The sequence below is a fragment of the Pantherophis guttatus genome, chromosome 6 (assembly GCF_059756535.1).
Source record: "Pantherophis guttatus breed Tessera chromosome 6, ASM5975653v1, whole genome shotgun sequence".
Lineage (NCBI taxonomy): Eukaryota > Metazoa > Chordata > Lepidosauria > Squamata > Colubridae > Pantherophis > Pantherophis guttatus.
In genome coordinates, this window is record NC_142068.1 from 1,508,961 (window position 1) to 1,522,844 (window position 13,884).

At 46.6% G+C, this 13,884-nt stretch overlaps 1 protein-coding gene across 1 annotated transcript in view; it reads left to right on the plus strand.

The window, feature by feature from the left end:
- The window catches only part of CLDN1 (claudin 1), a 29,511-nt gene extending 17,636 nt beyond the window's left edge, over positions 1-11,875 (plus strand). The window contains exons 2-4 of the mRNA XM_034424538.3: positions 2,671-2,835; positions 3,732-3,816; positions 8,544-11,875. Of these exons, the coding sequence (XP_034280429.1) occupies positions 2,671-2,835; positions 3,732-3,816; positions 8,544-8,706 (413 nt within the window). The 3' untranslated portion in view covers positions 8,707-11,875. The remainder of the gene's footprint in view (positions 1-2,670; positions 2,836-3,731; positions 3,817-8,543) is intronic.
- Positions 11,876-13,884: the final 2,009 nt, after the last annotated feature.

Below are 13,884 nucleotides of genomic sequence, written 5' to 3' on the forward strand. Positions count from 1 at the left end.
CTGTATGGAAATTTGCAACGCATTGTGGTCGATTCTGAAGATCTGGGCCCATTGCTGGCTGTGGAAGCAATCACAGGGGGCAATGAACATTAAGTCTTTATAAAACTTCCTTCAAAATTATCAGGATGGTATCCCTGCACCACAAATGCCAAGCACAAAACCTCCTGGGTCTTCTCTAACCAGTTTCAAGATTGCCAGTTTGGTGGCTCTTTCGCATTCAAGAAGCAACTTTGGCTTTTTGGGCAGCTGCCCAAAAAGCCAATGCAGTCGTAGGCTGCATCAACAGAGGGAGAGAATTAACATCATGTGACGGGTTAATACCACTTTATAAGGCCTTAGTAAGGCCACACCTGGAGTCCGGCATCCAGTTTTGGTCACCACAATGTAAAAAAAGATGCAGAGACTCCAGAAAGAGTGCAGAGAAGAGCAACCAAGAGGATGAGGGGACTGGAGGCTAAAACATATGAAGAACGGTTGCAAGAACTGAATATGTCTAGTCTAGTGAAGAGAAGGACCAGGGGAGACACGATAGAAGTCTTCCAATATTTGAGGGGCTGCCCCAAAGAAGAGGGGGTCCATCTATTCTTCAAAGCACCAGAAGGCAGGAGAAGAAGCAACAGATGGAAACTCATCAAGGAGAGAAGCAATTTAGAACTAAGGAGATATTCCCTAACAATGAGAATCAACCAGTGGAATGGCTCCTCTCCAGAAGTTGTGGGCACACCATCACTGGAAGAAGAGACTGTCTGAAATGGTATAGGATAGGTTGGACTAGATGACCTCCCAGTTCTCTTCCAACTCTGTTATTCTGTTTCCATGCTTCCTTCACGTGCAGCAGAGTTATAATGATGGAAAACATTCTCTCTAATAAGCTTTTTCAGTTTAGCAGGTTTTGCCAAAGTAACCCTTGAGTTTGGCATCTCAGCAACCATCAGGGACTCCTAAATACCTTCCAGTGATTGATTGGCTGGTGTCTCCTGCCCAGAGCTGAGGGCCCAACGGTTGCCTGTCTCCCTGAGCACATGAAGTGTCACCTTGGGGACTCAACTTTTGTAGCCCCTTCCGGTTGAACAAGAGGAGACAGAACCTCCAAACTCATGTGAGGTTATTTAATCTCACAAGGGATAATCCTGAAGAAGGCAGAATATGTGAGGTCCTTGGTGCTCCCTGAGCTTGGCTGCTTTCTTGTACGTGTTTAATCATCACCCAGCTAGATAACATCATCAGGACTCATAGGGAGAGGAGGAGGAGGAGGAGGAGGAGGAGGAGGAGGAGGAGGAAGAAGAAGAAGAAGAAGAAGAAGAAGAAGAAGAAGAAGAAGAAGAAGAAGAAGAAGAAGAGAAGAAGAAGAAGAGGAGGAGGAGGAGGAAGAAGAGGAAGAGGAAGAAGAGAAGAGGAGGAGGAGGAGGAGGAGAAGGAGGAGGAAGAAGAAGAAGAAGAGGAAGAAGAGGAGAAGAAGAAGAGGAGGAGGAGGAAGAAGAGGAAGAGGAAGAAGAGAAGAGGAGGAGGAGGAGGAGGAGGTGGAGGAGGAGGAGGAGGCCTGTGGGGTCCTTGGTGTTCTCTGAGCTTGGTGGTTTTCTTGCAGACATTTCATGACCCAAGTAGGTAGCATCATCAGTGGTAGAAGGGTTTGCAGAGAGGAGGAGGAGGAGGAGGTGGTGGTGGAAGAGGAGGAGAATGACTGTGGGGTCCTTGGTGTTTTCTGACCATGGCTGTTTCCTTGCAGATGTTTCATTACCAACTTAGGTAACATCACCAGTGCTAGAAGGAGGTGGAGTTTGCTCTCTGTTTATATATATTATAACCCCACTCCCTATCAGCATGATGATATTACCTAATTTGGTAATGAAATGTTTACAAGAAAACAACCAAGCTCAGAGAAAAGAGCCTTGGTGGCACAGCAGACTAAAGTGCTGTTAAGTAGCACCAGCTGCCTGCAATTACTGCGAGTTCAAATCTCACCAGGCTCAAGGTTGACTCAGCCTTCCTTCCTTCCGAGGTAGGTAAAATGAGGACCTGGATTGTGGGGGCAATAAGCTGACTTTGTATTAAAAAAAGAACACCGCTTAAGGGGGGGGCTCAAAAGCCCTACTAAGCAGGTATATACAAAAGTATGAAGGCTATTGCTTAACGCATTGTAAGCCGCCCTGAGTCTCCGGAGAAGGGTGGCATATAAAATCGAAACAATAAACAATAATAAACACTGAGGAATGACATGAAGAAATAAACCCTTTGGTGGCCTAATACGGTTACCACGATGCATTAAAACAAATCTGTAGATTATCCCATCCTAGATAAGGCATCAGCCCAAGAGTCCTTTAAGGAAAGGGATTCAATTTAATAGTAAAAAACAAAAAAGGCAGGTATGGGCCTATCTAAAGGTGCCCTAGCAGAAATGAGAAAATAAGTTTCTTTCAGCCTGAAAGTCTGTAGAGATTCTCCGTCATCCAGGTCCTGGTTGTCCCGAAGGTGCTTTTTCAAGAGGCAACTGGACTTTCTTGTTATTCTTTGAAGATGTTTCGCTTCTCATCCAAGAAGCTTCTTCAGCTCTGACCGGATAGTGGGGAATGGAAGGGTTTATGGGATATTAGGAATAGCTTCCCACCAGATCCTGCTGTGGGTCCTTCAGTCCATGTGGATGTAAAACCAAGTCCTTTCTCTCTTTTCCAGGCAGTTTGCAAGCAACCCGGGCCCTGATGGTGTCCAGCATCCTTTTGGGTCTCATTGGATGTTTCGTCGCCATGATTGGTATGAAATGCATGAAGTGTATGGAAGACGATGAGGTGAAGAAGTCCAGGATGGCCATTCTCGGAGGTGTCATCTTCCTCATTTCAGGTGAAGAACATCTGTCTTCTTTAAATCCATGGCTATAGACCAGGGTTCGCCTTGGTCCTTGTGTTGTTTTGTGGTCTTGCAAAAAGACTTCAGTATGGAAGCCACCAGAGATGGGCCGGTAGGTTGGATTCCTGGGAAAGAGTCATACAAATGGAAAATCAACCATCTGTAGGATCTGGGTGGAGAGGAGGGGCCTAGTCTGAGGTCAGCCTTGCTGAAGTTAAGGCCGATGGGTGGTCAGTGGCTGACTTGGAGATGACTTGGGAATCCCAACCATCTGATCTGAAATCCAAGAGAGAAGACAACTGGGTGTAAATCTGATCAATGAATGGTCTGACCAAGACACAAATAGGGGAAGTCCTATTTTGCAATGCAAGATGTTGGCCAACCTTCCTCAAAGAAGGATCCTCCAGTTCTGTAAACAATGGAATAGGGTCTACAGAGTTGTGATATCTCCATCTCTGGAGGCTTTGAAGATGAGGCTGAACAGCCCTTCTCATGACGGCTTCGTTGGTTTCATTGCACATTGCAGAAGGTTGGATGAGATGAGTGCTTCTCAAGGGTTGTCAACTTGAAGGTGGGGAATTGTGGGAATTGAAGTCCACCCATCTTCAAGTTGCCAATCCTGAGACATACTATATGTCAGGGGTCCCCAACCTTGGCATGAAGGTTGGAGACCCCTCCTCTATGTGTCCCAAACTATAATTCTGTTATTCTAGATGTATTGAACTTCAGTTCTTATATCACATCCAACACATCTGGAAGGGACCAACTTGAGGAAGCAGTGTCAGTTGGTGTCACAAGCAGTACTCTCGCTGGCTGACTACAAGCAGTCTTTCCTTCTTGGAAGTTGTTGACTTCACAATACCTCTTCCTTCTCTCCTTCCTTCCTATAGGCTTTGCCGCCTTAGTGGCTACCTCCTGGTATGGCCACCTTATCGCACAGGACTTTTTCAACCCCTACACACCCGTCAACACCAGGTAAGTCAGATCTCAATGAAACTCTCAACTGATGGGGTGCGGTAGAAAGATCTCCACTGATATTTGGATTCTGCTGATGGAATAACAGAGTTGGAAGGGACCTTGGAGGTCTTCTAGTCCAGCTCCCTGCTCAAGCAGGTGACCCTATACCATTCTGTCCATCCCTTCTTAAAGGCCTCCAGTGATGGAGCATCCATAACTTCTGGAGGCAAGTTGTTCCACTGATTGATTGGCAGGAAATTTCTTCTTAAATCCAGGTTGCTTCTCTCCTTGATTAGTTTCCACCCATTGCTTCTTGTCCTGCCCTCTGGTGCTTTGGAGAATAGATTGACCCCCTCTTCTTTGGGGCAGCCCCTCAAATAATAGAACATTGCTATTGTATCATCCCTAGTCCTTCTCTTCATTAGACTTCATTAGATCATCCCTTTGCTAGTCTCAACGTCTTTTTCATATCACGATGACTAAAACTGGATGCAGTCAGTATTCCAGGTGTGGTCTTCCTAAGGTACTAATACTTCACGTGATTTTGATTTTATGCCTCTGTTTATACAACCAAGGATTGCATTAGCTTTTTTGGCTGCCACTGTACATGGCTGACTCATATTTAATTGATCATCCACTACGATTCCAAGATCCCTTTCACAGTCAGACAGGTTTCACTTGTCGCTTTGGTTTTTCCTACCTAAGTGTAAAACTTTGCTTTTCTCCACATTAAATTTCGTGTTGTTGGATAGGGTTCATTGTTCAAGTCTGTTGAGATCTTTTTGGATCCTGAGCTTGGGCTGTTGGTGTTCCTGCCAGCTTGGTGTCATCTGCAAATTTGATGAGTTCTCCTTCTATTCCCTCATCTAAGTCATTTATGAAGATGTTGAAGAGTCCTGGTCCTAAGATGGAGTCTTGGGATGCCCCACTGCTTTCTTCCCTCCATCTGGATGTGATACCACTAAGGACTACTTGTTGAGTATGGTTTGTCAGCCAGTTACAAATCCATCTGGTGGTGATACTGTCTATCCCACGTTTTTCTAGCTTACTGAGAAGTACTGTATTATTTGGAGTATAAGACGCATCTTTCCCCCCCCCAAAAAAGAGGGTTAAAATCTGGGTGCGTCTTATACTCCGAATGTAGTCCTGCCCAGCTTCTCAAACGGAGGTTTCAGAGGCTGAAAAAAGCATCAGAAACGAAGCTTCAGAAAAGAAGCTCACAAATAGAGCTTCAGAGGCTTTTTTTTTCTGAAGCTCTGTTTCGGAGGCTTTCAGAGGCAGGAAAAAAACGGTTTTTTTCTGAAACTGAGTTTCAGAAGTTTCAGAGGCAGAAAAAAAAGCAAGGCACAGAACTCACAACCAAGGAACCTGTTGCTAAAATTCACCTCTGGGAACAGCTGATTGGGGGTATTCCAGAAGGCTGATCCACCTGCCAATCAGCTTTTTTCTTATTTTCCTCCCCAAAAACTAAAGTGCGTTTTATACTCCAAAAAATATGGTAGTTTGTAGTCTATTTTGTTGAATGCCTTACTGAACTCTAAGTATATTAAGTTCACAGCATTTCGCTGGTCTACTAATTTAGTCACTTTGTCAAAGAATGAAATAAGATTGGTTTGGCATGATCTGGCCCCCACGGAGAGGGCGCGCAACTTGGGCGTCCTCCTGGATTCACGGCTGTCTTTAGAAGAGCACTTGACGGCCGTGACCGGGAGGATTTTTCATCAGGTTCGCCTGATTCACCAGTTGTGTCCCTTTCTGGATCGGGACTCGTTACGCACTGTCACTCATGCCCTTCTCACTTCCCGCCTGGACTACTGCAATGCTCTCTACATGGGGCTCCCCTTGAGGAGCACCCGGAGGCTCCAGCTGGTCCAGAATGCGGCCGCGTGGGTGGTTACGGGAGCGACGTGGCGCTCCCATGTGACTCCCCTCCTGTGCGACCTGCACTGGCTCCCGGTGGTCTTCCGGGTGCGCTTCAAGGTTCTGGTTACCACCTTTAGTGCGCTCCATGGCTTAGGACCGGGGTACCTACGAGACCGCCTTCTGCCACCAGTAGCCTCTCAACGACCAGTATGCTCCCATAGAGAGGGTCTCCTCAGGGTGCCATCGGTCAAACAATGTCGACTGGCAGCCCCCAGGGGGAGAGCCTTCTCTGTGGGGGCACCTACTATCTGGAACGAGCTCCCCCCAGAGATAGGGAGGATCCCGGATCTGCGCACTTTCCACCATGCTCTTAAGACCCTCCTATTCCAGCAAGCCGGCCTGGCCTAATTTTCTCCCCCTTTTTAAAATTCTTTTAAATCGAAATTTTAATCTGTTTTAAATTATTGGGATTTTTAATTGTCTTGGGCTAAATTATTTAATCTGGTTTTAATTATGTTTCTAACTTTTGTATTTATGTATTTTATTCTATGCCTGTTCACCGCCCTGAGTCCTTCGGGAGTAGGGCGGCATATAAATTTAATAAAAACAAAACAAAACAAAACAAATCTGTTTTTAAGCAACCCGTTCTGGCTTCCAAAAAAGACAGTGATTTCTCCTTGTCCCACTGCCCGGGCCACCTGCTCCCATCTGTGCTGCTGCCGTTGGCTAGAGAAAGTCTAAAATTAATTTCCAAGGAGGCCTATGAGCAATCTGCTCTATTGTGAGGCTCTGTGCTCTCTGCCGCCCTTTTACAGCTCACCAGGCCTTATGCGCGCCCTGGGAAAGGCCGGTGCCAACAGGAGAGTTTGTGCAATTCCACCCTCTCTTCAGAATCTCACCAGGCCTCCCGCTTTAATCCTCGCAACTTCAAGGAAGGCAGGCAAGATGCGCAGGCTGAAACCTGTGGGTCCTGTGGCATTTGGGAACCAGCCAAAGGACATGGATGAGGAAACAGCAGATTCTACAGAATCACAAGCGGGGATGTTTATAATGACCCCCTTGCAGAGACAATTACTGGGTGAAAGATCTAAGCTACTGTTGTGGATTTAATAAGACAAACACAACTTTTAGATTAATCAGAGACAAATTTGTATATTGCGCAATAGGTTCAAAGCTCTGTACATGAAGCGTTGAACAAAGACAGGAATTAGGTAGAATGGTTTTATACCCTTCTAGACAAAGGATTCTGTTAACTCAGCAATTCATATGGTCATATACATTTGTCATTTTTAATTGACATTTCCTAATTACTGAGTTTCTTTGCAAAACAGTCATAATTCTTTTTGTAGATTACTGAAGCATAGACTCAAATCATCTTCTGACGATAGACAACTTTTAACTCATGTGGCTCCCCTTGACCTAACCAACCTTTAAGCTGTATGTCATTAGAAGGTTCCTTTCTTCTGACAACTTAGAGGCCTCCTAGAGGAACCAAAAGGATTTTGGCTGAGTTTGTACTTTTTCCAACCGGATGCATTGCTTTTTTAGAATAGAGTGAATAGAAAGTTATCCAGTGGTCATCTATCAGAGCCCGCTTCATTTACATTACTACTGTTTCTCAATCCTGGCAACTTTAAGATGGATGGACTTTATAGGGTTTCATGCTTGAGCAAGGGTTGGATTAACAGAATAAGAGAGTACAGAATAACAGAGTTGGAAGGGACCTTGAAGGTCATCTAGTCAAACCCTGTGCTCAAGCAGGAAACCCTAAACTGTTTCAGACAAATGAATCTCTTCTTAAAAACCTCCAATGATGAAGCACCTACAACTTCTGGAGGCAAGGAGTTCCACCGATTAATTGTTCTCATTGTCAGGGAATTTCTCCTTAGTTCCAGGTTGCTTCTCTCCTTGGTTAAGTTTCCACCCGTTGCTTCTTGTTTTTGTTTCGTTTTGTTTTTATTAAATTTATATACCGCCCTACTCCCGAAGGACTCAGGGCGGTGAACAGGCACAAAATAAAATACATAGATACAAAAGTTAGAAACATAATTAAAACCAGATTAAATAATTTAGCCCGAGACAATTAAAAATCCCAATAATTTAAAACAGATTAAAACTTCGATTTAGAAGAATTTAAAAGAAAGGGGAGAAAATTAGGCCAGGCCGGCTTGCTGGAATAGGAGGGTCTTAAGAACACGGTGGAAAGTGCGCAGATCCGGGATCTTCCGTATCTCTGGGGGGAGCTCGTTCCAGATAGTGGGTGCCCCCACAGAGAAGGCTCTCCCCCTGGGGGCCGCCAGTCGACATTGTTTGGCTGACGGCTTCTTGTTCTACCCTCAGGTGCTTTGGAGAATAATTTGACCCCCCTTTTCTTTGTGGCAGCCCCTGAGATATTGGAAGACTGCTATCATGTCTCCCCTGGTCCTTCTCTTCATTAAGGTAGACATACCCTGTTCCTGCAACCGTTCTTCATATGTTTTAGCCTTCAATCCCCAAATCCTCTTGGTTGCTCTTCTCTGCACTCTTTCTAGAGTCTCCACCTCTTTTTTACACCGTGGTGAACAAAACTGGATGCAATATTCCAACTGTGGCCTTACTAACGCCTTATAAAGCAGTATTAACATTTCACGTGATCTTGATTCTGTCCTTCTGTTAATGCAGCCTAGGATTGCATTGGCCTTTTTGGCAGCAGCCAAACAGTGCTGGCTCGTATTTAAGTGATTGTCCACTAGGACTCCAAGATCTCTCTCATAGAAGACCTCCAAGGTCCCTTCCAACTCTGTTATTTTGTTATGTTGAGTGTCACCAATAAAGAACTGAACTCTTGATGGATTGTTCCACCTCATTCTTGGACTTCGACTGACCATCTCTTTCCTCCTCAGGTTTGAATTTGGCCAGGCGCTTTTCATCGGCTGGGCAGCCTCCGCTCTGAGCATCTTGGGCGGCGCCTTCCTCTGCTGCTGGTGCCCCCGACAAGAGACCTCCTACCCCCCAACTCGGCCGTACCCCAAGGTTGTCCCCTCCACAGGGAAGGATTACGTATAATACGACGGGGAAGGATGACATGAGATGCTGGCATCGGACGACCCCAAGGGACACTGCTTTACTCCTGTCCTGCGCTCAGCAGAGCAAGCCTGCTTTGGCACACCACCTTAAACCCCCCCCCCCATAAGTGAACTGTGCCTCTTTGTATCCCTGCACCCATTTCTGTTCCTGGCCGGGTCCTGCTCTCATCCCCGATAGGAAAATTGAGGAAAGGATTCACCCAGAAATCAAACATGCAGACGTAGGGAATACCATCTTTTCTTGGTGAGAGGACCAACAAGGCAGCCATTCCCTTTTCGGGCCCTTCTTCACTCTCTTAAGGATGGACAGTCTTCTTCTCTCTCTTTGAAACCTTGCAATAGAGTTCTTTTGAAGGGCCAGAAGAGAGGTGGGTCTCAAAGCAGAGGGAGGGGCCAATCCCCCAGAGAAAGGTCTGCTTGAAGAACTTACAAGTAGTCCTTGATTTACGACCACTATTGAGGCCAAAACGTCTCTTGCTAACTGAGTCAGTGGTTCAGTGAGTTTTGCCCCATTTTGCGACCTTTCTTGCCACCGCTGTTAAGCGAATCGCCGCATCTCTTAAGTTCATCACACGGCTGTGAAGTGAACGTGGCTTCCCCGTGGACTTTGCTTGTCAGAAAGTCACAAAAGGGGAATCTCGTGGGCACTGCCACCATCGTAAATACGAATCAGTTGCCAAGGGTCTGAATTTTGATCCCATGAACATGGGGATGCTGCAACGGTCTTAAGTGCAAAAAGCGGCCCTAAGTCGCTTTTTTTTTAAGTGCTGTCGTAACGTGGGACGGTCACTAAATGAACTGTCATAAGTCAAGGACTACCTGTATTCTGCGCACGAATGTGCTGGAGGTCCCCTCCCTCCCCATAGACTTCCAAACGGATAGAACTGTGAGGAATAGAGCTACCCAGGGCTACCCAGACCAGCATCAGCGTTGGTGGGATTCTGCATCATTAAAAGAAGAATTAAGGACCCCTCCTCCATGCTCAATCCAACAGCCTGCATGGCGTCCCTGGTCAGGCTTCCATGCCAAACTTTGCACAAATTTCAGGGATTCTCCACTGCCGTTTTTAGTACCCACCCCCACGCTTGGGTTCTGTCTCCCTCACCTCCTTTTCTTTTCCACAGCAACTGAGTTAAGGAGCAAAAAAAAAAAAGAGAGAGAGAGAGAGAGAGAGAGAATCAGTGCAAAGGGCCCTTTGGATTAGGAGTGCTTGGAAAACAAGCATGCCATGGGCATGCAGAGATGTGTTGGGGCTCGCCCATGCACACCCACCACCCCCGTTTCATGTTCCAAAGTCACACGATCGGTTCACGAACATTGAGCTACGATTGTCGGCTGCAGTTGAACACCAGATGCCTCCAGGGCCATCCAAAAGCCGAATATTTTGATAAAAGGTGGGAATAGCTGGGGAGGGAAAGGGTCGGCCCTTGAGAGGAAGCATGGCCAGGGACACCCCTGGTTTCCTACACCCCCTAATTAAACCAGGTGCTTTGGCCCCCAATCCTCTGCCTGTGGGGATTTTCCCCAGGCTGGCTCTTCCGATCTATTAATTCTTTCTTCCCTGCAGCTGGAAAGAAATCAAGATACTTCCTAAAGACACACAGAATACAGAATAACAGGATTGGAAGGGAACTCGGAGGTACTTTAATACAGAATAGAGTTGAAGGGACTTTGGAGGTGTTCTAGTCCAGCCCTCTGCTCAAGCAGGAGACCCTATGCCAGAGGTCTTCAAACTTGGCAGCTTTCAGAGTTGTGGACTTCAACTCCCAGAATTCTCCAGCCAGCATAGCTGGCTGGAGAATTCTTGGAGTTAAAATCCACAACTCTGAAAGCTGCCAAGTTTGGGGACCCCTGCCCTATGCCATTTCAGACAAATAGTGATCTAATCTCATCTTAACAACTTCCAGTGTTGGAGCATTCACAACTTTTAAAGGCAACTTCTGTTCCACTGGTTAATTGTTCTCACCGTCAGGAAATTTCTCCTTAGGTTGGATCTCATGAGCTTCCACCCACTTCTTCTTGTCCAGAATTGAATATAGAATAACAGAGTTGGAAGGGACCTTGGAGGTCTTCTAGTCCAACCCCCTACTCAAACAGGAAACTCTATACAATTCCAGATAAATGGTTGTCCAATCCCTTCTTGAAACCTCGAGTGATGGAGCACCCAGGATTTCTGGTGGGAAGCCCTTCCACTGGTTGATTGTCCTCACTGTTAGGAAGTTTCTCCTTAGTTCCAAGTTATCTCCTTGATTAGTTTCTCGCCCATTGTTTCTTCTCCTGCCTTCAGGTGCTTTGGAGAATAGGCTGACCCCCTCTTCTTTGTGGCATCCTTCAAATATAGGAAGACTGCTGTCATGTTACCCCTAGTCCTTCTCTTCGTTAGACTGCAGAGATTGCAAACGCACACAAACAAACAATTTTGCTGTTGTGCTATCAAAGTCTTGAACACACAAGAACTGACCCAGCTTGGAGGCATCCAGATGTGTTGGGTTGCAATATCGCAGTGCAAAACATCTGGCGTCCAAGCCAACCTAAAGAAGAACCCAGAAATGGAACATACTTTTTGTAAAACCTCCAGGGATCAAAATGGAAAGGGGGGAAAAGTCCATCCCACCCACCCACCCCTGTTGGCAAAGGTCCCCTTGTTGTAAATAGGAATATTTCCACCTCTCTTGCTACAGAAGTGGGCTGTGAAACACACCTATACAAACACACACACACACAAATACACGAATCCACAAATACACACACAAATGCACCAGTCCGCTGCAAGGTGGGTTCCTTGTTGTCACTACCATGATCCTCATGGTGTGGCTGTGATTAAGTCTGCAAAGTTGCCAACACTTACTCGGGAGTAGACCTCACCAGTCTTAGGGCACTCCTGCTCATGGCAACTTGAAAGCTTTGCAAGTTGACACCTGTGCAGGATCCAAATGGCTTATATTTTTTGGACTGAGATTGTTGGTGAACCTTGAACCATTTTGCCACCCCGGTCTGTCGATCATGGGGGCACCAGCCATGCCCCTTGGCTAAACTTCACCGGGAGGGAGGGAGGGAGGAGGGAGGGAGGGACACACAATTCTGTGAGAAGAAACTGTATAAAGTATTAACTGTTTTCAATAAATGTACCTTTTCATTTTTTAAGAAAATGTTGCTATTTAATTTTATACGCCTGCGCGTAGAGACAGTTTTCACAAAAAGGAGAACAGTGGTGCAAAATTACTCTTTTAAGGACAATGCAGTGGGATGAGCGGCACAGGGATTCAAGTTCAACAGAAAACTTTGGTTGTTAAAAGGCTTCGTGTGTTGTGTGAACTCAGGCTGTGTGTTAGAGGGTAGTTTAGGGAAATGGTTCTCAGCCTTGGTGGCTTAAAGATGGGTGGACTTTAAGTCTCAGAATTCTCCAGGCAGTATTTTTAAGATGGCTGGACTTCGACTCCCAGAATTCCCCAACCAGCTTGTTTTAAGATGAGTGAACATCAACTCCCAGAATTCCCCAGACAGTGTACTTTAAAATGGGTGGACTTCAATTCCCAGAGTCATGTGCTTTAAGATGGGCGGACTTCAACTCCCAGAATCCCCCAACTAACATGCTTTACAATAGGTGGACTTCAACTCCCAGAATTCTCCAGCCAGCTTGTTTTAAGATGAGTGAACATCAACTCCCAGAATTCCCCAGACATCATGTTTTAACATGGGTGGACTTCAACTCCCAGAATCCCACAGCCAGTATGGCTAAGCTGGGGAATTCTGAGAATTGAAGTCCACCCATCTTAAAGTTTGTCAGGATTGAGAATCCCTGATTGAGGAGCTTAGCATGAATGGACTGACTCCAGGAAACCTGACAGGAGATCCTCACAGGTCCATCGCTTCGCCACCCACCGGCTCCTTGCACAAATAGGGCAATTGTGTTGCAACGCACTCCTTGAGACAGTCTCCCCAAAACCAACCTTCCCGAAGGAGATGAGGAGATGAGGGAAAATGCCACCAGACTGGCCCAACCGGTTTCCAAATGAAGCCAACCTCCACCACATTCCTTCCCAGACACTCATCCCCAAAGGAACATCCTGTAATTAAGATCTACGTGGCTTAATGGGAGGCAGCCAGATTCTCTTGCGTTTGTTTTCTCTCTTCCCCCGTCTTGCAAAACTCGTTGGGAAAAGACCTGCTGTGAAACAATCTCTCTCGGAGGAGCAGGGGATTTCAGCCAGGTTCCCCAGGGGAGGGTGGGGTCTTCTCCATAGGTGCCCGCAAAGGAGCACGTGGTGGCCCTGTTCCAACATACATGACTTGATGGGTAGGCATGATGCCTTGCACACTGGGGTGGTTTCCACCAGTTCTTGTGTGCATCTTTGGCCTTCCGTGGATGGCATGACGTGGAGAGAAAAAACATCTTGAGGTTCAGATTTGTCCACTAGTGGGAAGGCTGACCTACAAAGACTGAAGGCTCTCCATCGTCTCTGGAGGCTTTGAAGAAGCTGGAAAAACGACCTCACACGATGGTTCAGTTGCTTTTCTGGCACCCAGCAGAGAGTTCGACTAGATCCATGATGGCAAACCTATGGTACACGTGCCACAGGTGGAACGCGGAGCCATATCGGTGGGCACGTGAGCTCAGCTCCGCCGTGCATGCGCCCATTGGCCAGCTGATTTTCAGGCCTTCTCTGCCCACTGGAAGTAGGGAAATGGGCCTCCAGAGGGGTGGGGAAGGCCATTTTTGCCCTCCACAGGCTCCTAGAAAGGCTCTGGAGCCTGGGGAGAGCAAAAAACGGGCCTACTGGGCCCACCGTGCCATCGTGGGCACGCATTCGCCAAAAGTGGGGAGAGCGCAGGGGGGTCGCGCGCACATGCACGGGGGGGTGGGGCGCATAGAATGATGGGTGTGGGCACGCACATGCGCAACCGCCCTGCGCTCCCCCAGCTTTTGGCACGTGATGGCAAAAAGGTTAACCATCACTGGACTATTTATTTATTTATTTTATCAAATTTATATACCGCCCTACTCCCGAAGGACTCAGGGCGGTGAACAGACAAAAATAAAACACCTAAATGACAAAATTTAAAAGACAGTATAAAACCACATTAGATAATTTGGCCCGAGACAAATTAAAACACCCCCAATATTTAAGACAAATTTAAAATTTACAATTTAAAAAAG